The sequence below is a fragment of the Thamnophis elegans genome, chromosome 7 (assembly GCF_009769535.1).
Source record: "Thamnophis elegans isolate rThaEle1 chromosome 7, rThaEle1.pri, whole genome shotgun sequence".
NCBI classification, from domain to species: Eukaryota; Metazoa; Chordata; class Lepidosauria; order Squamata; family Colubridae; genus Thamnophis; species Thamnophis elegans.
In genome coordinates, this window is record NC_045547.1 from 11,588,309 (window position 1) to 11,613,008 (window position 24,700).

At 35.1% G+C, this 24,700-nt stretch overlaps 1 protein-coding gene across 1 annotated transcript in view; it reads left to right on the plus strand.

Moving 5' to 3' along the window:
- The window catches only part of LOC116511224 (1-phosphatidylinositol 4,5-bisphosphate phosphodiesterase zeta-1-like), a 54,811-nt gene extending 30,582 nt beyond the window's left edge, over positions 1–24,229 (plus strand). Inside the window, exons 6-15 of the mRNA XM_032221094.1 lie at positions 5,356–5,500; positions 5,989–6,141; positions 6,414–6,635; positions 7,422–7,578; positions 9,053–9,169; positions 16,175–16,347; positions 18,775–18,907; positions 20,014–20,163; positions 22,049–22,137; positions 24,125–24,229. Of these exons, the coding sequence (XP_032076985.1) occupies positions 5,356–5,500; positions 5,989–6,141; positions 6,414–6,635; positions 7,422–7,578; positions 9,053–9,169; positions 16,175–16,347; positions 18,775–18,907; positions 20,014–20,163; positions 22,049–22,137; positions 24,125–24,229 (1,444 nt within the window). The remainder of the gene's footprint in view (positions 1–5,355; positions 5,501–5,988; positions 6,142–6,413; positions 6,636–7,421; positions 7,579–9,052; positions 9,170–16,174; positions 16,348–18,774; positions 18,908–20,013; positions 20,164–22,048; positions 22,138–24,124) is intronic.
- Positions 24,230–24,700: the final 471 nt, after the last annotated feature.

Genomic DNA, 24,700 nt, shown 5'->3' on the forward strand with positions numbered 1-24,700 from the left:
ATTTAAAGAGAAGAATATACATTTTCAAAATATAAATATACCAAGGAAACCCATATAGCCTGTGCAAAGGCATGCTAGAGTAAAATGTCTACTTTGCATAAATAGTCCACTGCATGATTTACAACTTCATTTAGTCATATATATAATTCAGAGTTTCGTAAGATTTGCAAGAGTTTCTAAGATTTGCTAGAGCTATTTTGAGGCAGACCATTAAACATAATGAACAATAAGCATCAGAGAATAAAGGAGTATGAGAACTTATAGTACTTTAGGGTTTCTCATTAGAGAACTAGAATTGTACTATGTTTTGTGCTATGCTTTCTCAGTTCCAGGAGTTCTTTAATTTATATGGATCAATCCTGTGCAGAGAAGGAAGGACTGAGGAACAGATCGCAGAAGATTAGCAGCAAGATGGAAGAACAAGCACATTGAAAACGTAGAATTTTTAGGAGCCAGTGCTGTGTATAAGGTTTAAGAAACATGTGTTAATAATTGAGACAGACCTCCCAAGCATACTAGTTTCTTGGTCCTGGGAACAATATGTCCTGGGAACAATATGTACAGAACATTTTTTCGCTTAAGAGGAAGAAAAAAAAAATAATTGAGCCTAGCTGAACCTATATGGATGCATTCATCTCATTTTCTTGGCAAAACTATAGAAGTTGCTTGCCATCTATTCTTATGCTAGCCTAGAACTTTTGCATTGAGATTTTAGGACAGTTTCTTCTACAAATATTGATCAAGTCTATCAATGCTTAGTTTTCTAAGGTAAGGTATTATTGACCTTCTGCAGTGTCCACTTGTGTATGATGAAACACATGCATACCATCAAAAGTTAAAAAATAACTAGCAAGAGTGGTGGTGGTGCAGTGATTAGAATGCATTACTGCACACTAATTCTGCTGACTGCGGGCTGCCAGTAGTTGGGCAGTTTAAATCTCACTGGCTGAAGATTGACTCAGCCTTTCCTCCTTCCGAGGTCAATAAAATGAGGATCCAGATAGTTGTGGGCAATATGCTGTCCTGTATGTAAATCACTTACAGAGGGCTGTATAGCTCTGTGGAGCAGTATAGAAGTCTAGATGCTGCTGCCATTGCTAATATAAGGGGTTTAAAGGAGGACAGGAAAACAAAAGATATGAGTCAGATAACCAGTTGTGTAAAACTATTTAAACATTGTCAAAGATTCTGTAAGAGAGTAGGAATATATTTGTAGTAGCCCAAGATAAATCATGTTTTCGGCCTGCACATGGAGCTCATATTTAAGTGATTGTTCCTTAGGACTCTCGCAGTTATTGCTATTGAGTTGCATTTCACCTAATCTGTGTATCTATATTTTACAATAGAATAGTTAATTGTTTCTGGATGGTTCCTGGTGGAATTTAAGAGGTTGGGTACAGAGAAGAAAGGCAAACTCGAGAACCTGCTTTGGAATCAGTTGTGACTTCTAATAATCCTGCTGCTAATAAACTGTTTCTACTTTGTCTCCTCTGAAAAAAGCTAACATAATAAATGTTTGTGCCCTAGCCCTGAGTGGTACTACCTTGACTGAATAGGGCTTCCTGCTATGTCTATCTTTAAAACAACTTTTGTTAAACCATGTATCTTATTTAATAGGATTTTGTCAGACAAAACGAGTGACCAAAGAATGCTAATAGTAGTTTACCAGTAAAGTTCAATAGAGAGGTAAAAAAGACAAATGAACAGATAATCTCTATTTTGAAGGATTACATACTCAATTGTGAGGGGTGAAAAGTTTTATCTCCTGAATAGCAGCTGAGTGCAAGAGTTATGCCTTGAGACCTATTGATTTCTCATTCTGAATATTCGAGTGACACCCCACTCACCCCGTTGACTTTCCTAGTTGAGAAGACTTAGCTGAGGAAGTAGATACAATAGAAAGAAGAAATAACCATTTAATATTATTTTTCTTAATGTGAAGGGAAACTAAAGTTTAATTCAATTGATCATGTGCCTTGGACTTCAGAAAAGTGGATTTCAATAAATTCAGAGCAAGTTGAACGGATTCCATTTCAGAAAAAGCTAATGTAAAAAATAAATATGAGCTAGTTGTCAAGCACCCAAATTTTGATCATGTGGCCATGAGGATCAGTGGTAGTTGCCAATGTATTTACTACCAGTTTGGGTGCGCGCACACGAAACACTTCTGTGCATACACAGAAGCATCAAGGTGGGTGGACGGAGCCTCCTGCCACCGCTACTACTGATTCACCCGATCTGGGCCAAAATGGGAGCAACCCATCTCTGATGGGGATGCTGCAACAGTTGTAAGGGTGAAAACCACCGTACATCCATTTTTTCAGTGCCTTTGTAACTTGAACAGTCCCTAAACAAATGGTTTTAAAAATTTTAGTTGTAAAACTAAAAGTGATACTGTCATTCAATTGGAAGAAGGAGGGCCTTGGAGTCAATTTATTGGCAGTGCCTGTGACAACTGATATTTTACAACTGGTTTCCTGGCACTGAAAGGCTTGAGATCCCATCACCTTTTGGGGAATGTTTTATGATGGCCATGTGGGATGTTTTCCTTTAATGTCTAACTGAAGATAGCCATGAGAATGTATGTTTATTCGACTCTCAGGGCAGTTGTTAAAGGAAACATCTTCCCAGTTGTGTATTGGCTAGAATATGCATTCTAACGAAGAGGAGGAGTCACTATTACTTTAATTGTACTTGCATTGCCTAAAGGGATTCAGATGTTGCTTTGCCTTTAACGGCTTCCATTCTTCTTAATTAAAGGTTCCTTTTGAAACAATCCATTTCAAGAGTCTTCACTTTCCTAAGTTATGAGAGGAGCCCTTACAGATTACCTGTACAATTTACACAAAATGCTAATTAGAATTCTGAAAACAAAAAAGACCATATGTAAGAGAGGGAAATGTTACTAAGGAAGAATAGATACTGATAGCCTGGAAGTATAGAGGAAAATAAATAGGCTCCTTTTCAAAAAATTTTAAAAAACTAAACTGTTTAGTGAAAATGACAATACAAAGACCTCTTTACTCTGAATGAGTAGAAGGCCATGAATTACATTGTAGAATTCTGAAATAATTTGCTGATGTGTGGTAGAATCTTTATGTATTCTCTTTGACAAATGGTGAAATGCCAGGCAATTAGAAAATGCTATCTACTGTATGTATTGTATGTATTGTATTCGAAAAATGGGAAAAGTAGATATAATGAACTAGACTCGTTAGTCTGATACCAAAGAGCAGATCATATAGGACCACCCGTATCTTGAAATAATATGTATTTAACAGAAGGCAATATATATTTATCAAGAACACATCTTGTCAGGCTAACGTCTCATTTTTAATTAGATGTCTTGTTTAGTAGACTGTGAGAGTACCATAGACATAGTATATATTGATATATGGTAAAGTACTCCATGTAATAAAAACTTTGAACTGAATGGAATTGTAATAAAATTTTGAAGCTGGTTCAAAAATTGTATTCAAGTGTTGTGCAAAGACTCTTATCAAATTGGAATCAAATATTATAACTCTTCCATTCAAATACATACAATTGAGTGGGACAATTGTTATCCTTGAAAACAAAAAATAATTTAAAATAGTATTGATTGGTTGGAGAAATGGGCTGAAAATAACAAAATGATATTAAACCTAGACAACTGCAAAGTCAAATCTATAGTTAATAGGTATTAAATAATAATAATTGTGAATTTGATCTTGGAGTAATAATTAATTGCTAAATGAGTATTTATGCAGGCTCAGGTGTCATTCCAGACAAAACTGACTAAGCAGTGTGATATGTCTATAAAAAAGGCGACACACTTGAATACTCTGTCAGTTTCTGGGCAATTTGTTTTCAATAAGATGCAGATAAACTGGAAAAGATTCACAGATTGATAGGGCTAGAAAGAACTGGGAATATTTAGCCTCTTGGAAATAGGGGGAATACAAGTGCACTCTACAAATACCTCAAAATAGTTTCTGAAGTCGGAACCTATTTTCAAACATTTTAGAGTTCTGAAAATGGAATAATGGGTTTAAGTTAAGATAGGCAAATTCTACCTGAATGTTAGAAAAAACTTATTTCCAGTAAGAACAATTCAAGGGTGGACCAAAGTAACTACACAAGTGGTACACTTTTCCCTGGATATGTACAAATTGAGTGAAGATAATCCCTGTCTGGGATATTTTAATTGGGTTTCTGTACTATTCAGGGGATGGATTCACTAACAAAACTAGCAAAATCATTGTCTATTAGAATAATGGTTTACAATTCTAAAGCTATATTTCATTACATGAAAAATTAAAATTAAAGCCAAAATTGGTAAATATTCAATATGTGGAGTCCCCATTTGCCTTTTAAAGTATTCCAGGAAATGATGCTATGTAATGAGTTTTGAAGTTGTTGGGATTTTAAAACCCTTTGAAATTAATGGGACCAAGTTTTACATCCTTTCTTTGGGGTACAAATCTTAATACTCTTACCCTTCAGGGGCTCACAGTGCAATAGTCTTTTCCTAATGGCAATTCATAGTTTACGTTCCAGAAGCTGTGGAAGCACAATTTGCATAGTATACTACAGCAGTTGTGCTACAACATTAACTTTTGGGAATACTGTTGGATAGCCCACTGTGCATTTTTTTCAGATAAATACTTGCCTTAGAAACTAAACTTCTTTCCTGAGGATTTTTCTGAGTGAACTAGTCAAGTTAAAATAAAGGATCTACAAATAGCATCCTTTACATTTTTCTTATATGTGAAGTTCTTAGCACACTATTGTAGCCAGACAACTTTTTAATCATCTGTGGTGCTTTTGTTATAAGTGTATTAAGAGTATTTTTCAACCACAACTTTCCATGGTAATAACCCTATAATGTGCTATTTCAAAATGACTGAAATCATGTACTGTAGCATGAGAACCTTAAAATATATTTTCTACGGAGCAACATCTCTGGCTGTAACCAAAAATAGAATAACAAAATTTCATGAAACAAATTTAATTTGGGTTATATAGCTGGACCAGGCACTGAGGATTTTCCTTTGGACCAGATACTGAGTATTTCCTCACAACTGCAGCTAGAGAAAGCTGGCACTGTCATAACAAACTTTAATGACAATGTTGAATGAGGAAATCTGTTTATTTTAAATGACCCAAACCTACATATTACAATTCCTTGTGAGGGAAAAATGTCCATGTTTTGGTAGAATTTGAAATGGAAGTTTTTTATACACGTTCCCTCAATTATGTTAGAGGACATCAATTCTATTAGCTTTGAACCAGACTAAGAATGCCAGCAAATTATTTTCATTTTTAGTTTCTCAGTAGCAAATATATGACTCCTTTTCTATTTTTTTTAAAAAGTGCTCTGATGAAAGGATGCCGGTGCCTGGAAATTGATTGCTGGGATGGACCCAATAACGATCCTGTCGTTTATCATGGATATACATTAACAAACAAAATTAGCTTTATGACCGTCATCCAAGTGATCGACAAGTATGCCTTTGTGGTAGGTACATGTGTGACAGATGTTTTAATATACTCTTAATTAATTACCCACATGCCTTCAGAGTTTTGATGGATGATGAGAATTCAGCAGCATAAAACAAAAGGCACCTACCACATGGACCATGAAACAATCTGTTGGGCAGAAACTTTTCCTCTTAAAAATGAGTAGAACCAAATAAAAGCTCCGTTCCAACCCACGTCTGCAACTGCAGTGGAAAAGAATAGATGAAAGAGGAGGGAATGTATGGTCTCTTCAGCACCAAGATGGTTTTGGTCCTCTCACTAGTGGAGACAACCATACTGAAAAGAAAGTAAGCCCTTTACAGAAGCAGCACTATGAGCTATTTACTTGGGACCACTTTAAAATGCCATAGTATTTTCTTGTGTCTTAATGAAAATATCTGTAATTGCAATATTGCTTATTTTAGTTGTATGTATTTCCTGTTTGTGTAATTAAGGAGGTTAATAATTTTGAAATTGCATTTTCAGGTCTCTGATTATCCTCTGATATTGTCTCTGGAGAATCATTGTAGTCCTAAACAACAGGAAGTTATGGTGGATTATCTAAAAAGTATTCTGCGTGACCAGCTGGTTACATTTACAATAGATGACACCATACCAACTGAATTACCTTCTCCTGAGGTAACATTTAAAAAAAATATTATTGTTACTATTACATATAGGGACTTTTCCATCTTTTATTGTGGATGGGATTGGACTGCTGCAGGCAGACCAGGTGTGCAATTTGTGGGTCCTTCCAGACTCAAAACTCTTGTTTGAGGAACAGATGGAAGTATTTTGAAGGGGAGATGGATACCTTTGTACTATATATTTCAATGGTGTTGTTAAAATTATATCCCACATGTTAATGGGGAGTCTTATTAACCTATTATAATATTGACTTATTTTTATAGGCACTAAAATTTAAAATTATGATAAAAAATAAAAAAATTGGAACACTTGAAGAAACACTTGAAAGGAAAGATAAGGACAGTCATGGTCAAACAGGAGAATTTGAAGAGGAGGAAACAAGTGATGAAGAGTCAAATAATGAGCTAAAACACACTAAAGAATCTCTGGTTAAGAAAAGACAAGCACTTTGGAAACGTGCAGCTCCCCCCAGTAAGAAACAAAAAGTATGTATGTGAAATTAAATTTTCAAAGAAAAATAGACCTTTCTTGGTTCGCATTTGAAAATCTTTTGATCCTGAAAGGTTAGGAAAGTTCTCAAAGGAAGATATTTGGTCTTCAAAGTCGGTTTGTATGATGGATGTGCAGTTATAAACCTCACATTAGTATTTATCTCAAGCAGGTTTGCTATTTTTCATTTACCAGAAGTAATGCAATTTTGCTTTCTTAGGGCTATGGACAGAAAAATGTATGAAAAAGAACTTGAAGTTCAAGAAATGTTAGAAAATGTCTGTGTTATTGCTTAAGTGATGAACTTTAAGGAATGTACTATTTTGAATTCCAGATTCAGAACTTACTCTCTTCTGCATATCTGCTATCTTTTCTGTTCAAGCAGGGCTGCCTCTTATATTTACATTTATAAGGATCCTTTTAGTTTTTATCTAGTTTTGTATAAATACCTCAGTAAACATTAGTTATGATTAATTGTGCTTCTTAAATCATTTAAGGCTACAGCAATATAATTGTAACTGAGTCAAGATTTTTTGTGCTGGAATGGATTGAGAGTATGATATGGAAAGTTGAATTCAAATAAATCCAATTTCACAATATAATCTTCTGTGGTGTTACAAGCTAAAGTCTATTGTAAGGTGGGGGGTGCTATATGAATAGAAGTATTTTTTTTTCTCCTTAAGGATTGTCAACCAAAATTATCTGATATCCTTGTATAAATGTTGATAGGATGGTAAAAAGATAATTAAATCATTCTTCACTTGTTATCTCATTACTTATAGATAAGGAAAATAAAGATTGCCTTGGCACTGTCGGCACTTGTAATATATACCAAATCTCAGAAATTTACAAGCTTTGAAGATTCAAGAAAAAATCAGCGTTTTTATGAAAATAATTCAATTGGTGAAGCAAAAGCCAGAAAGCTGGCAAAACTGAAAGGTAATTTTTGGCATTCAGACTAATAAAATAGATGGTGTTGGTGTTTTCTCTTGCTTAGGCATCAGAATAAATAAGATGCTTTATTAAACAATTTGCCCAGGGCTGGGAGGATATGAAATGTTTCTAGTCTCCATTTAGTTCTCACCATAAGTTCTGTGTTGGAGATTTGCTTCATGGTACCTACAGTAATTGGCTGCTACAGTTTGTCTCTAATGAAATATGAAAAGAAAGAAGTAAATAAGTGTTTTTTGCCATTTTATACTCATTTAAAATAATTAAACATAAGTTATTAGTGCACAACTAATGTGATGCACTGAACAATACACTGAACATTGGGTTCTTTCAGCCCAATTCAAAGTGGGAATAATTCAGATATGGAAATTGTCTTGTCTTATGCCTCTTTCTGTGCCTAGTCCCTTATCCACTTTTTATATCTAAAAAACAGGTTATTATCACCTGCCTGCTCCTAATCCTGCCTAAAGTGCTTCTAAATTCACATTGAGAATATTTAAATTTAGGTTTTCTTCTGATCTAAAACCAAAGCATTGGGCATGTAATAAAGATAAGACTTCACATGATATGATAGATGCTTTGTTTTATTTGACCTGTTTCTACTGTTTCCATAATAGAATGCTGATACAGATGAGGAATGCAGTATGTTGTGAGCACTGCCTCACATTTTTGTACTTTTAAAAAACATATTAAATGGGCCTTTTTATTTTATGGAAAAACCATCATAGGATTCTAAACCAGGATGTGCTCCTTACTGAGGTAGTATCATCCCTGGCCAAATTGTTTTCTGTTGTTGTAAAGTTGCTTGCATGGTATAGCACCCACTGAGGCAAATAGCAATGTCAGAGAGCTACAGTAGGAGCTATGAGACTATGCTTTGGACTGAAAGCAAGTTGTTAGTTGCTTCTTCTTCAAATAAACATGACTATATATAATTATATATACATATAGTCTAAGGATTCCAGCATGAGGAATGTCTCCTATTGATTTGGTGACCCATATATTTTGGTTATGGTAACCTCATGAAGGGATCATACTGTAATCAATTAGAAATATCTAATAAGTAAAACATGTATTTGAGATTAATAAAATTTCTTCTTTTTACTGAATATATTATATTTCTTCAGGCAATGTGTGTTTATACACAGGTGTAGAGGTAGATATGCCTTTAAGTTTAAGTTGATTATGTCACTTGATTATATTTTGTATTATTTTATTATTAAGGTTTAATTCTGGAAAATGAAGGAACAATTATAAATATAAATAATACTTAAAATATAAGGACATGGATTGAAGGTTGCTAATCAAGTAGTAGTTTGGATTTAAACCAATATTTTCAATATTCAAAATTTTCACACCAGTATTTCTGTTGAACGTATCGATACATTTATTTTTCAGTTGTTCTATAAAACTGGCTGTTCATGCCTTTCGATAATGCAGTATTGTATGTGTCTCTTTATAGCAAATGAATTTGTTCAACATACTCTTAGATTTCTCACAAGAATATATCCTAGAGGAATCCGAACCAACTCTTCTAATTATAATCCTCAGGAATTTTGGAATGTTGGGAGTCAGATGGGTATGTGTTTTAAGATTATTATTGTTACTGTATATTTTTTTCTTCATATTGCATAGTAATTTAAATGTATTTAAACCATTCAGTATTATGAAACAACGCTAAGCATGAGTCTTCTAGCATTCTCTATAACTAACACAGATTCAAAAAAAGGAGGGAGAAAAGAAATCTGCATGTGGAAGCAGGCAGCTTTGTGGGTTTAGAACATAAAATAATGGATTTGGAAGGGACCTTGGAGGTCTTCTAGTCCAATCCCCTGCCTATACCATTCCTTACAAAGTCTCTCCTTGTAAATGTTCAGTGATGGAGCAGCCACAACTTCCAGAGACAAGCCATTCTATTAATTAACTGTTCTCACTGTCCGAAATTTTTTCCTTAGTTCTAGGTTGGAACTGTCTTTAAAGATCTTCCACTAATGGCCTCCTGCCCTCAGATGCCTTGGAAAATAAGTTCACTTCCTCTTCTCAGTGAACGCCCCTCAAATACTGGAAAACAGCTATCATATCTCCCTTATGATAAAACTGGAGAGTTTGCTAGCTGATATCACCTAAAATGAAATATATGTGTTTAGAGTTTAGTGTTAAGAAGTGGCATAATTCTGCTCCCAAAATTGGGTTTGCTTTAGGAGGCTGTAACAACAGTAGACAGACTTATAGTCAATTTGAATATGCCTTGTATACAAAATTCTCTGTTTGTGCACCTAAATAGCTGGAATATTGGCAGCTCCTTTCTACGTGTTGTGATTTCCATGGTCATATTGTGGTATGAATGGAGTGATTGGTCTTCCAACAACTAGTGTAGAGCTTCCTCTCTTTCTTCAGAGATTATTGGAGGATTTCAGCATATCCTCCAACTTCATATAGTAGGTAATGACAGGAATTAGAATAGCTTTCTCATTTGTCTTTAGAGACTTCAGACTATGCTTCTGAAAGAACATGACTAGTGCAGATATTTTGCCTAAAAAGAAACTTCCAGGCAGCCATTAATCTTCACCTGTTTCATCCTAAGCTTTAAAGCATCAATTTCTTAGATTCTTATATGAAGTTGCAAGAGTTCTATATTTAAAGTAACTTTGCTGACCTTCCTCTGTGCAAATTTATTCTTTTCTTAGAAATGTATAGAGCAGAGAAAGGAATCTACCTTTGTTCTTGCAGCTCTCCTCTCCTGTCTAGGCTCCATAGAGTTCACTTTTCACTTCACTTTGTAGCCTCTTTTGCCTTGAGGCAGAAGAAGATCTAAGAATAACTTCATAATGCATTGACTGCATATATAATCTGGTTGAAACAAATTAGATTTGGAAGATCATACTTTTATGAAAAATTTTGGTACCGGGACTACCTCTTTTCTCTCCCCCTCCCTCCACTCCTCTACACATATACCACTTTGGCAGTAGCAATTATTTTTTGCACATATCATCAAACCACTATGAAGAAAGGAAAAGGCACAGCTAAATTCTGGACAGCAGATGTGAATAACAGTGCAAGTAGCATTCTTCCAGTAGAGAAGTCTATAGCAGATTGTGAGAACTACTGTATAGGTAGTCCTCAAGTTACATCCACAATTTAACAATTTAAGCAAAACATTTGTTAAGTGAATTTTATCACATTTTATGACCTTTCTTGCAATAGTTGTTAAGTGAATCACTGCAGTTAAGTTAATAATATGGTTAAGTGAATCTGGCTTCCCCATTGACTTTGCTCACAAAAGGTGATTATGTGACCTCAGGACACTGCAACTGTCATAAATATGAGTTAGTTGCCAAGGGTCTGAATTTTGATCACATGACCAAGGGGATACTACAATGGTTATGTATGAAAAATGGTTATAAGTCACTTTTTTCAGTGTCGTGGTAGCTTTGAATGGTCAATAAATGAACTGTAGTAAGTTGAGAACTGCCTATATTTTGACTAAAGATTTATTTCTGGATATAATTAACTGGTTAATTCTGCTGTTAGGTTTAGGTAAGGGGACAGAAAGGTACAGCATATATTATGCATTAAAAAGGCTAGGACTTAATATTTAGCAATTTTATGAAGGTTTGGGAAACATTTTTGTTTTAGATTTCTGAAGAATGGTTATTAGCATAATACTAATCTAAATGGACCAAGAAGATATGATATGATGGTGCTGTTCATGAATACAGGAAAATATGTCAACATACAGTATATTTTAAGGGCATTTCATTTCTGAGCAGCAAGGCTGGGGCTACAATGCTTACTTGGGGTTAAGTTTCTTCGAAACAAGGTAATTGATGCCTTTTGGTGATAGCTACATATTTACACAGATGTGCAAGTAGCAATAGCACTTAGACTTATATACCTCTTTACAGTGCTTTATAGCCCTCTTTTTATAGCCTAGTTAAGGGACTTGGTAGCTCAGTGGCTAAGATGCTCAACTTGTCAATCAGAAAAGTTGGCTCTTCGGTGGTTCGAATCCCTAGTACCACGTAATGGAGTGAGCGCCGGTTACTTGCCCCAGAGTCTGCCAACTTAGCAGTTCGAAAGCATGTAAAAATCCAAGTAGAAAAAATAGGAGGCACCATTGGTGGCAAGGTAACAGCGTTCCGTGCACCTTCGGCAGTTAGTCATGCTGGCCACATGACCACGGAGACATCTTTAGACAGCTCTTTGGCTTTGAAACGGAGATGAGCACTGCCCCCTAGCGTCAGGAACGACTAGCACATATGGAATCCTACAACATGTCGCAAAGGATGGTGCTCTTTCAGTCCCTTTCCTTTAATCATTGCTTAGTGTCAAATGTATGTCTTTTGACTCTTTAATATTTGTGCAGCGAAATCATAATGAGAAAACCTCTATTATTATTCAAGAAATCTCCTTTAAAGAACATAAGCAACCTTTTGGTCTATTGAAAGGCAGCTATCAGATTATTTCTGGAAATGTCTGGTGACATTCTCATAGGCAAAATTACTGGTAGAGGCAGACATAGAAAGCCTTCTTAAAAATTATAGAAAAAGAATCATTTTCTGAAAAAGTTGTTAAAGTCCTCTAAATCTTTTTAAAGGAATTTGTTTGACTGCCTGTTTGCTTGGTTATTCACTTATTCATCCAACTTAGCTGCCTACTAATTCACTAAGCAACTCTGGACTCTTTAGACAATTATCTTAGAGCAGTTGCAGGCAATCTATATTTGCTGAGCCATGTAGAACCTAACTAACCTTTTTTGTTTGTTAATTTAGAGATCCACCTCATTTTTCAGCAAAAAATAAATTTAACTCACACCTTTGTATAGCATCATTGTGTGTCATGCATACTATCATAAAGGTTCACAGTCTTTTGCTGCTTCAACATTGTAGACCATTGACAAACTTGCCAGGTAGATCAGAATAAAAAAAAATTAATTCCACAGGAAGGCTGAGAATAGTTATAACAACAGATTATCTAATAAGTGTAATTGTGGTGTAATTCCTCCTACATATTACAGTAAGAGATTTAATTAGAGAGGTGTCGATCTGAGTTGCTTCCAAATATTATGTCTGTTGCATGCTTAAACTATGTTCTACTCCCTATTGTCTTAAAGGTCTTAGCTATCTCTAAGTAATCTCTCTAAGATTATAATCACACAATGATAATTTACTATTTGGATTATGGTTTTGTGCTTTATGTGGTGCTAATGTTAACTTTGGTTCAGAAATTTTGAAATTGATGCAGAATGGTGTGCCAAGGGCGTTAAGAAGGATACCTCGGAATCTGTGCTAACCAGCAGGAGCTGCCAGTTTAGGATTTTGCTATTGGCATAACAGACTTTTTCATTCTTTTCATTCTTTTAATCGAATAACCATTTTAAAATGCTTTGTTTTATTGTTCCTTTAATGTTTTAAGACTTGTTTTAATTATAGGTTACCCTGAACTATTAAGTGAGCAAGTAGCATGCAGCTACTCTAAAAATAAATTTAAAAGCCAAGACATTTTGTAACTAAATTGCTTGGTAGAATGTTTTTGTGTCTTAGACTCAGGTGTTCAATGATTGCCCACTATTTGTAGTGTGATTTTATATGTGCTCTGTGGCAGAAATACGGTGCCTACTCTCTAGAATGTTTCTGGAAATGTCAAATTGGATGGAGTCTAGTTTAGACTCATCTCTGCACCCAGGCCTTCTTTATGTGAGCATTAAGGATATCTATCTGTGGTGGTGTGTGTGTGTGTGTGTGTGTGTGTGTGTGTGTGTGTGCGCGCGCACGCACATTTATGACGGGTTTTATAAGAAAGATGTTGCTTTTCCCAGGATTTTTTTTCTATTACACTTTTCCATTTCCATGGGCAGAGATACCAGACAATGGCAAAAAAATTAATCTTCCAAAGATGATTGGTTGCTAGCCTTCCTTTTTTTTTTTAGATTTATCTTATTTCATGAAATCTGCTATAGACGTCTACTGAAAATTATTCTGGATGCAATTTATGCACATTGTTCTCTAAAAGCAAAACTATGTGAGGACAAAATAATCAATTCTACATTCAATTTCAGACTTTTAAAGAAAAAGCATTTTGGAAGCAGCAAAACATAAGCACACAAACATACCAACACTATCCCTTAAAATGAAAAAAAAAAACAAATACTTTCTTCTTCTTCTTCCTTTTAATTGTATTTGATTCTCAGAAACTGACAGAACAAGTCCCAGCAGTTTTCTTAACAAGGTTTTTCAGAAGTGGTTTGCTGTTGCCTCCTGAATGAGAGAAAGTTGCTGGCCCAAGATCCTCCAGCTGGCTTTGTGCCCAAGGAAGAACTAGAACTCACAGTAGCCCAGTTTCTAGCCTGAAGTGTTAACAGCTACATCAAATACTTGACTAATATAAATGTAGAGTATAACCACTTATCCTACATCTCAACCCCTCTCTGTATATTGGAATAGTTATGTAGAAAATTATTTTAAATCTATTAAATTCATGATTTGTTTTTAATAGCTGGATTTCAATAAATGAAAATAGTCTCCTAAATGCTCTTTTTATTTTTTTACAATGGCCATAGTAACAGAATGGATTTAAGGGACAGAAAATCAGTTTGCCTTCCAGTGTTTCACCAATAGTAAATCTTCATTAAATTTTGGGAATGCTGTAAATAATGTATCTTGATTTCAAAAAAGAATATGACAGTATACCACATGATATGCAAATTAGCAAGTTTCTGAATATGGACTGAAGTGCAACTCTTGAAAATTATATTTAGATATTGTGTCTCACCAATTTTATTGAGTAAAGTGAAATTTTTACTTTGGGGAATGACAATGGCTGCTTTCAAAATGAAACTCAGGTTTCAGGAATTAGAGAAAGCAAGCATACTCATCTCTCTCCTTAAGAATATGTTTTTAAATTTTATTGAGAGAGTGGGGGAGATTACTTATTTCCAATGAAATTATTTTATTTTGTAAAATTGTATAATTATATCATTTTTGTATTTGATACATAGCTTAAATTTAATTAGTCAAAGTACTTTATTTCTTGCTTAACCGTAAACCAATGAAATCATTAGCTTTATTTGAGAGGCAGTTGCATAAATTCATACCAGCATTTTAGGAATCATTATCTGAGAATCCCTTAGTTAAAAAAAAAAGCTGAAAATTATTTATTTAATAAAACATAAATGTATTTATATATTATTATATTTATTATTTTTCTATACATATATAGAAAAGAAATAGAAATTGATTCCATAAATACATTAATGGCAATAGTACTCATGAAGAAAATCATAGAAATTTAGATTACAAATTGTATATGAATTAGTAGTAATAAATGCAATTAGACTGCATTTATAACTTCAATATCATAGGAGACAATAATTCTATATTTTCCATTGGTCGGAACTAGAACACATCCTTACTGCCCACTCAGATTGAGACTGTCCTGCTCTGTTGTCCGTGCAGAATACTGAACAACAGAGTTGGAAGAGACCTTGGAGGTCTTTTAGTCAACCCCCCTGCTCTAGCAGGAGACCCTATAACATTATGAACAAATAGCTGCCCAGTCTCTTCTACAAAACCTCCAGTGATGGAGCAGCCACAACTTCCAGAGGGATGCTGGTCCACTGATTAATTGCTCCCACTGTTAGCTTTAATCAACAACATTAGGAGGGCCTTGATTTGTGATTCCTTTGACAGACATAATTTACCATGTGAAAATGTGGCAGGCCTAATACTTCGGTCTCTCCATGCACTGCATTTTTTTAAATTTTTATTTCCCATCATACCATCAGCTAGCTGAACTTTTGTTTTTTTATACTTTGAAATTATGGCTTGGTTGGTTGACTGTTCAACATATCAACCACTCGATAGCAAGAGAAAATTGAAGGGGTTCCCTCATCCATCCATGTCTTTTGGCTGTCATCTTGTAACTGTCCAAGATGAAGCTGTTGAAGAACTGAAATTTGAGAAAGGATTTAGCAATGGAGACTGCTGTGAGAGCTGTAAACTATGCTGTGAACTTTAAGAATGTTAGACAAGGAGAGGAGAGGAAGCAGCAGCCACCTGGAGAAAATCTCATGCTATGTAGTCACAAAAGTACAAGAGGTGAATTCTTTCAATTACATTTCTGATTATATGGGTTAAGTCAGGGATAAGCTAGCTAATTTCAGGGTTTCACCCACTAGAATAGAGATTTTCAAGCATTTTCTGACCATAGACTGTAGAACCTGTTAAAAAGCAGTTGCCAGAAGCTCTGATTAAAAGTCATACCCTAGTGATAGAAACAAAACTTGCATAAACATACATTATGCAAATGAATATACATGAAACTTCTTTCACAAAAATAGATAATGCAATTACAAACACAAATTGGTTTAACTTTTTTTATTTTCATTTTTTTTCTGGAATGCCTGCAGTTGTATTAGTTTGTAGCCAGTGATGCATATCTGGAAAAAATTGTACCCATTGCATCAGAATTTATATAGAATCTCAATCTCCCTCTCCCTCTCCCCCCACCTTCCTCCCTCCCTCCCTCCCTCCCTCTCTCTCTCTCTCTCTCTCTCATCAATTTTTAAATGTTCACCTTTATACAGTGGCCTTAAATTTTCAAACACCTGGAGTACAAATGGATCTTCAAATTGGGAAATTTTCAGATAATGGTGGCTGTGGCTATATATTGAAACCTGAATTCTTGAGAAATGAAAACACACAATTTAACCCATATAATATATCTGCAAACCATCAAGCAATTACACTTACAATTAAAGTAAGTTCATTTAAATTATATTATTTGCTCTGATTTGCTTTTACAAATGCTTAGTACTGCAGCTTTCTGGATTTTCTGCCTGAATTCTTGAGCTCAAAAATTTGCTGGTGTCATCATTGCAGCATGACCCCCATATTATATATTTGCATATACTTAATATGATCTTCTTCAGAGAGTTTTATAATATACATGATGGCATGGCATGTTTCTGAGCTAAGGTATATGTATGATGATTTAAATGTTCACATTTTAAAATGAGCCATAAGGAGATAGGAATGGTTTCACATATATAATAACTAATTTTAGAAGCTGATTAAAATTTTTAGTTCTTGCTTAGGGACACACTGGTGTTTGAGTTGACTATTTGCTCTGCTTTGTTATTTCTGTATACTGGTTGCTGGTTGTTACTTTATTTGTATACATATTTTTAATAAGTGTTGTTCTTCCCCAACCTGGCATTTTGAAAATCTCAAGTTCTAACGCTCAGAATTTGCAGCCAGTATGGGCAAAAACTGCACTTGATCAGAAGTTGTGAGATTTCAATTCTTAATATAATTGTCAAGTGGCAGATTGAAGAAGGCTGCATACAGATCTAAGATATAAATACAGTTGAAAAGAATAAGATTTAATTTTAAGCAGACACAAGTAATACTGTACAATTAATTGGATTGCTATGCTTTGGCTGCTGGATAAAATGACTCTTGGCTAAGATAATGCAGCATGGAAATAAATATATGACCCAAGCAGATCATCAGTTAAGCTTGGTAGCATCTGAACTAGAGATATTAAATGTGAGTTATAAAAATCTGATTGACTTGAAAATAAAAAGATAGAATTTTTGATATCTTTGTGCTAGGGAGAGTCTGGATTCATCTGCTCAGGTACAGTTTTTGTGGGATAGGATTAGTATCAGAGATGGTACTTCATCACATCCAGAACATAATAAGGTGTGATATAATAAGATATGATATACTCATAATAAGGTATGAGCATGAATACTTTCAGGATGGTGTATTTCTAGAAACCATTTCAGTTTTTTAATTCATCCTCAGACTATTCCAACTAATCAGAAATGAATAGATGACCAGGTTTCTAAGATGGTGATGTGCTGTGTTTGATGCATAAGAATTCAGATGGAAGGACATATTCCTCTTAGCACTGTCTCATTATCTGGTTAACTTTGCCTTTGCCTTTGTCTTTACAAAGTCCCACAGTGAACATGTTTACTGGGGAGCCTGATGACTAGAGCATTCAATTTGGATATGAAAAGTCTGGTTTAATGATCTTTAAAGCACAGTTTATTTGTTGTGAGATTAAATTAGTATTTTTATCACTGAAAAAAAAAAGATATGTATCTAGGAAGCAATGCTCTCAAATGAGTAGAACAATTTCTGTAATTAGTCTGGTTTGGAATAGTCCAGAAATACTGGTTGAATGTGAAGGCTGTCAGTTAACGGCATGAATGTACGGTATCACAGTAGTCTCAATTCAGTATCATATTTTTACAGAGAACAGTGTTGTTGTTTCTTCTTATCCTTTATTGTTTCCTTAAGTTGGCTTATTTTTCTTCATAAATTCTGGCAGAGAGCGAGAGACAGTGTCGCAGTTTGATTACAAGTTATGACACTGAACTGCAAGTTGAAAAGCTCAATTTTCAGTCCTGCCTTAGGCATTGAAGTCACTTGGATGACTTTGGGTAGTCACTCTCACTCAGTCCTAGAAAGAAGGCAATGGCAAACCATCTTTGAAAATGCAATGAAATGATGCAGATATAAATAGAAAACAACTTCCAGCATTGAGTACTTACTTTAGTTCAAAAAGCTTTACTTTATTACAGACTCCTATTGAGGTACCCTCTAAAATAAGTGTGCAAGAAGAGTTTTTTTTCTTGCACACTTGTTTTCAGAGGAATTTTTGGCAAAGCCCACCTGGTTGGTTTTCAGTGATGGAGCTTTTTCCTAAGAATGACCTATTGGAGATCCATCTGTCTCCAACACTGTCAGTCTTTCCTTCAAAAAACCTTGAAGGCAGAAATTTTTGTGAGGGCTTTTGGGCCCTGAGGCCATGCTCTCTTTTGAGCTTTTGTTGCATGTTTATATTTTATACTTTATTCTATAGTTTTACCTTGCGAGCCAGTGACATTTCTGTGATTCTGGAAGGATACAATTTTGGTAAAAATTAAACAAATTGCAGTTGAAATATCAGCAAAGTACAGAGTTTAATGCAATGATTTTTTTAAAAAAAAACAATTATTCTGGAGGCAACAAACCCCACCCCTTCCCACAATACTTTACGATAGGCTTTGAAACATTCATAGGAAAAATATTAATGCTTGTAATAATATTAAATAATAATTAATAATATTAGTAATAATTTTAAATTTTAGCATCCTAGTTAACACTGGTATCTTTTCCTGCATCTATGCAGCTTATTAGTGGCCACCAGTTACCACCTAGCAACCTTTCAAGAACTAACAAAGCCGACCCTCTTGTTATATTAGAAATTTATGGCATTCCAGAAGACCAGGCAAAACAACAGAGTTGTGTTGTGAAGGGCAATGGTAAGTGGATCATACTGATTCTGTCGGGCAGCGTTCTGTAGCCTGATAGCTTCCAGATACTTTGAATCTACAATTTCCCAGAATTTTAACTCATCTGAATGGTATAGAATTTGGCAAAGTATAGCATACTGTCTTTAATAATCTTGGAATTTTACACGTCTTAACATAATTCCCTTATCAAGAGGCAAATCAATGAGTTTCCTTCATCACAAACATCCTTAGTGTATTGGGGTTTCTCAATGTCATCTTGACAAGCCCTGCCTTCCTGTTGTACTTTAGAAAAGTTGCTACAGGTGCCCATGGCTGTATACTTTTCATTAAAGATATATGAGTAGACAATCCATAAGACCAGGGGTAGTCAAATTTGATTTAATTGAAGGCCGCATCTGGGTTGTGTTTGACCTCAGGGGGCCAGGGAGGACAGGACCAGGTCGATGTCATTCATGTCAGGGCCTGTGGTGTCCCAAGGACTCTGCCAGCAAAAACGGACTCCTGAGCTCCGTTTTCAGCTGTGACGGTCTCCTGCAATCCTCTGCCAGTAAAAAAACTCAGGAGGGCTGCCCGCAACTTTCCCGAGCGCTGTTTTTTCTGGCAGAGGCACTGCAGGCCGGTCCTTCACTGTTTCCAGGGCAGCCCCATGGGCCAGATCTAAGCATCCCCCAGACCAGATCTGGCATTGAGTTTGATACCCCTGCATAAGACAGAGTGGAGATTAGTAGAATTGCAGAAATTGTTAATATATATATTAAACACAGTTTATTTTCCTATCAACAGAATGTATATTTTAGAACTGTGAGAGGTTTTCAGCAGAATTGCAGTAAGGTGATAGCCACTGCAAAGGTGACATTAATTTGAGATCTTCATGTGAACACCATATCTTTTAAAGAGAATAGATGAGATTGTATTCATCCTGATTTCATTATGACCAAAGGTGTAAGCATAATTAATAATATATTTCTTGTTCATTTTGTGAATCATTCAATTTTCTATTCTTGTAGTCACTTGAAATAACCAGAAAAAGGAATTGAGAAGAAATAATGACTAACAATCAGAAGATAAAGTGTTTTAGATAAATTGTTTGTCTGATATTGCTTTTTTTATTTCAGCTTTGTGTCCTAGGTGGAATCAAACATTCACATTTCATATCCGTGTTCCAGAGCTTGCCTTAGTTCGTTTTGTTGTAGAAGATCAGTTTTCTCTTGCTTCCAATAATTTCCTTGGTCAATATACATTGCCACTTTTAAGCATAAATAGAGGTATTACACTGATTGTTTTTGTGTATAGAAAGTGTTCCAATTCTCTACTTTTTTATCATAACATTTCTTTTGATTACTATGTGAGGCATATCATTCAAGACATTGTAATATTGTTTCTATTATTGTTGATTCCAGAACTGTTCAAATAACTATTCTTCCCTTACTTTATGACATTGTATGATTAAATGGTGGGTCAACTTACATTTTTTAAAATTTTCAAATATTAGAGTTATGGGCTGGGCAGTTTTCTCTTTTACGTAAATTAACATGCTAGTGTTCATGTATAATCTTTTTCAATTTCTGGAAGCTACAAACTTTATGTTAATAACAGGAATGTTACTGCACACTTCCACATACTGCTCTCTCTCTCTCTCTCTATCTCTCTCTCTCCTCTCTCTCTCTCCTCTCTCTCTCCTCCTCCCTCTCCTGCTCTCTCTCTATCTCTCTCTCTCCTCCCTCCCTCTACTCTCTCTTCTCTCTCTCCTCCCTCCCTATCTATCTATCTATCTATCTAAACTATGGAGTCTCTAAGCTTGATTGTTTGCTTACTGAAATGGGTAATGAAGTGTCTGAAGCAAACTACCAAGTTTAGAGAGCATTGAGAACTCCACTGTTTGGAGATTCTTTTTTGAACAGCCAGCAGCTGATTATTTTCATTTTGATTCCCATGATATCAGTAGTCAATAGTGTGTCTCCCAAGGTTGCTTGGTTATTTTTAGGGGCAGTATGTTTACTGCTTTCCTTTTTCAGTATTGCTTTTGCTTATGGACATTTTGAAATGGGATAATCTCTGAAATCATGGATCAGGAGAAGGAACTTTCAGAACTACATAAAGTGAGTCTGAACCAGATGTTCAAAGATCTCAATGAGAAACATGGGATGAAGACTTTTGCTTAATGGTGGAATTTGCCCTATATCAAGTCAGAGATTTCTCATAGTGCCTAGAATGAATCCCTAAGGATCTAGTCCTGCAAAAAGTTTTCATAGATTAATTTGACGACCTTTCTTATGCAGAACAGAGATATTCAGCAGGTTCTGACCAGTTTTGGAGAACCGGAAGCAGAAATTTTGAGTAGTTCAGAGAACCAGTAAATACCACCTCTGACTGGCCCCACCCCCATCTATTCTCTGCCTCGCGAGTCCCAGCTGATTGGGAGGCAATGGGGATTTTGCAGTAACCTTTCCTTGGAGTGGGGAAGGAATGGAGATTTTACAGTATCCTTCCCCTGCCATGCCCATCAAGCCATGCCATACCCATAAAGCCACACCCACAGAACCATTAGTAAAAAAATTGAATCCCACCACTGTGTAGAGCACATTGAAATCATCAAATCTCCTTCCAAAGGTTGTCTATAATTGCTACATTTTTGTAATAGCTACTGCACATGTTAAACCTCTACATGTACTGTATTTAACTATATTGCATTGCAAAATCCATTACAAGACCTTTGAAAGTAAGAAGAAAATTCCAGTCTTTATACTTGTATTTGAAGTATTTCTATCATTAATAAAGAGTAGATTTTCACAGTTGCTATTTATGGGTGACATGACTTCTGAGCAGGACTGTGTGAAACATTCTTTGACAAATGAACAAATTCAGTCAACAGAAATAATTGTGCAAATTTCTGTATTAATGTACCTGAAATTGCATTATTTTGTTTTTCCTATTAAATGAATGAGAGTCATTCTCTTACACTGCAGCCAATAAGGAGTTGTACTAAAATACAACTTTGATAGAATCAAGTTTTTGTACTGATTTTGATGTTTCTGATTCTTTGAGGAATGAATTTCACACTAATACTTTACAAGATGCAACCGTCATATATGTATTATTGTGTATTTTTCACTGTATACAATACATTAATTGGTTGGTGTCATATTGCAGGTTATCGTCACATTCCACTTTTTTCCAACCTTGGTGTCAGCTTACGTCCTGCTTCTCTCTTTGTACATGCTTGGTACCCAAGAAATAATGTATGTTAAGATTTATGCCTATTCCACAATAAATATTCAGTGGCTTAATTATGTTAAGCATTTGGTGTTACAATGTTTCTTCCTGAATTAATTTTACTCTGTATGTATTAAACTCCCATAAAATATACCTTGTTGAGTAAGAATAAAATCCCTCTGTTGTATTTCTAATAGATGGATATTTTTCAGATGTACTAAAAAGAAGAAAGGTTTCCTTGATATTTGCCCTTGCAATTTAGCATTCAATTAATTCCTTAAATCAATTAAGTTCTATAAATATAATACATAAATGCATTCAGCCTTATTTGGTTATCATGACTAATCGCTGCTAAAATTTAGTCTCTATAAATTGTTTGCATTAAATCAAAAGCAATGATCAAATTGTATATCTTATGTTTTAAATTCAGTCACTTAATAAAGATTGTTTTCTACGTATCTATCCCCAGATATATCTTGAATGCGTAACAGAACAATGTATATACATCATAGATGATAGAATACAAGTGATAATATTTTGGCTTGTAAACTGGTCCCTGGATTACAGATCCTAATTTTGATAAAATATCACGAACAGGCTTGATATATAACTAGGCTTTGGCTGTTTTTATTGTCCAAAATGTACCAAAACTGAACAGGAAAAGCTGCATATGGTATAGCTACAACTACAGTTTGCAATCTGCACTTTTTCTGTCTTACTCCAAAGTGTTACATGACAACCTTGATTACCCAAAGCCAAAGCCATGATAAGCAACAGAGATAAAACGTAGGCCCATATGGCATGAGATTCTGCAACAGAATGGGGGAGGTGGCAAACTATGACATTCAATACAGAACTACGGTAATAAATTAAGGTATAAGGAAGGAGGTTCAGGTTAGACAACAGGAGGAACTCCCTATCATTATGAGCTTCCAGCTGTCAACTAATGGAAGAGGCTACAATATGACATAGTTAATTATCCTCTGCTAGAAGTTTCCACATTGAGGCTGCATGGTCTTCTATTGGAGATGTTCTAGTACTATAGATCCTGTACTCAACAGGAGTTTGGGTTAGATAACTTTTGTGGTTACTTCCAACTCTACTATACTGTCAAATGCTATGGTGCTGGTACACAAATCCAAAATAGCAGCATTTGTGTGTTGACGTTACTGTCTATTTTTTTTTTCATTTTCTCATAATTTATTGCTAACATGGCTGTCATCTAATGACAATCATAGATATCTGAAAGATTGGGAATTTGAATGAAAGTGGAGTAAATGAAAAGCACCATGGATCAAAGTAATTAAAAAATTTGATATGACAAGTATCTCAAATTTTGAGAAAGGTTAAGCATATAAATAAATGTCAAATTTATGAATACCTGTTGGAAAATGAAGATGAAAGTTGAATTATAAATGAAAGGGCTAAAATACATATAGTTGTGGGATTGTATGAAAATAGGAATCCTTTGGTTAGTGATAGTTGCATGTTATATATGATCCTTGATAGCACAGTGGTTAGAGTGCAGTACTGCAGGCTACTTCTGCTGCCTGCCGGCTGCCTGTAATTTGGGAGTTCATATCTCACCAGGCTAAAGGTTGGCTCAGCCTTCCCTCCTTCAGAGGTGGGTAAAATGTGAACCCAAATTCTTGGGGGCAATATAGATTCTAAACTGCTTAGAGAGGGCTGTAAAGCACTGTAAAGTGGTATATAAAAAGTGCTGTTGCTATTGCTATATTCCTGTGAATAGTGAATACAGAAGAATTGAATGTGAGATTTGGGGAAAATTGAGAAACGTCCTTCATGAGATTCAGGGGGAAAATATTCTGTTAGATGGGTGGGAAACAAGATGAAAGAATATAGAAAAGCAAATAATTCAGAGGCTCAAAATGAATGAGAATGATGACTACTAGCAAGAACTTGCTTAGAAAGCTTCATTCTAGGCAGTTTACTATCAAAACGTTGGTCTCTTTGTGATATTTGCTCACAGCAAATGTGTTTTTTCCCCTATAGTACCATAAACAGTTCATGACTTCATTAGCTCTCTTGAGGCTTATTAATGCTCAACTAGCTTTTCTCAGGAAGACTTTAATTAATTTCAAGAGTGAACTGGCGTGACAGCAACGTCTCTCCAGTTCTCTCATGACAAAAATATTCTTTTTTTATCTTTATTTTTCTCTTCATTACAATTACCCTTCAGCTCCAATAGCCTTTTAAGTTGTGAGCTATTTAAGTCAGATTTGTTTGCCTTGAAACTACTGTGTTTTCCCGGGGGCAGGGGGAGCCATTTTCTGCACTGAGTCCCAGACATACTTGGTGTTTTGCATCTTTTGAAGAAAATGCCATTTACAGAGCAACATCATAGTTATAATACTGCAATATGGCTACAATCCAAAGATGCACAAAAAGTGTTTTAGGTGATAAGGAATTGTGTTTCTCAACAGCTGTGGCTTGTAATATAGGAATCTATCAAATTACAGTGGTAGGAACAAAAACCAACACAGGTAGTCCTCAGTTAACGATGGTCTAAAGCTGTTGCATTGTCCTTCCAGCACAAATACATCCCTGTTCAAGCTGCTTGATGATGCT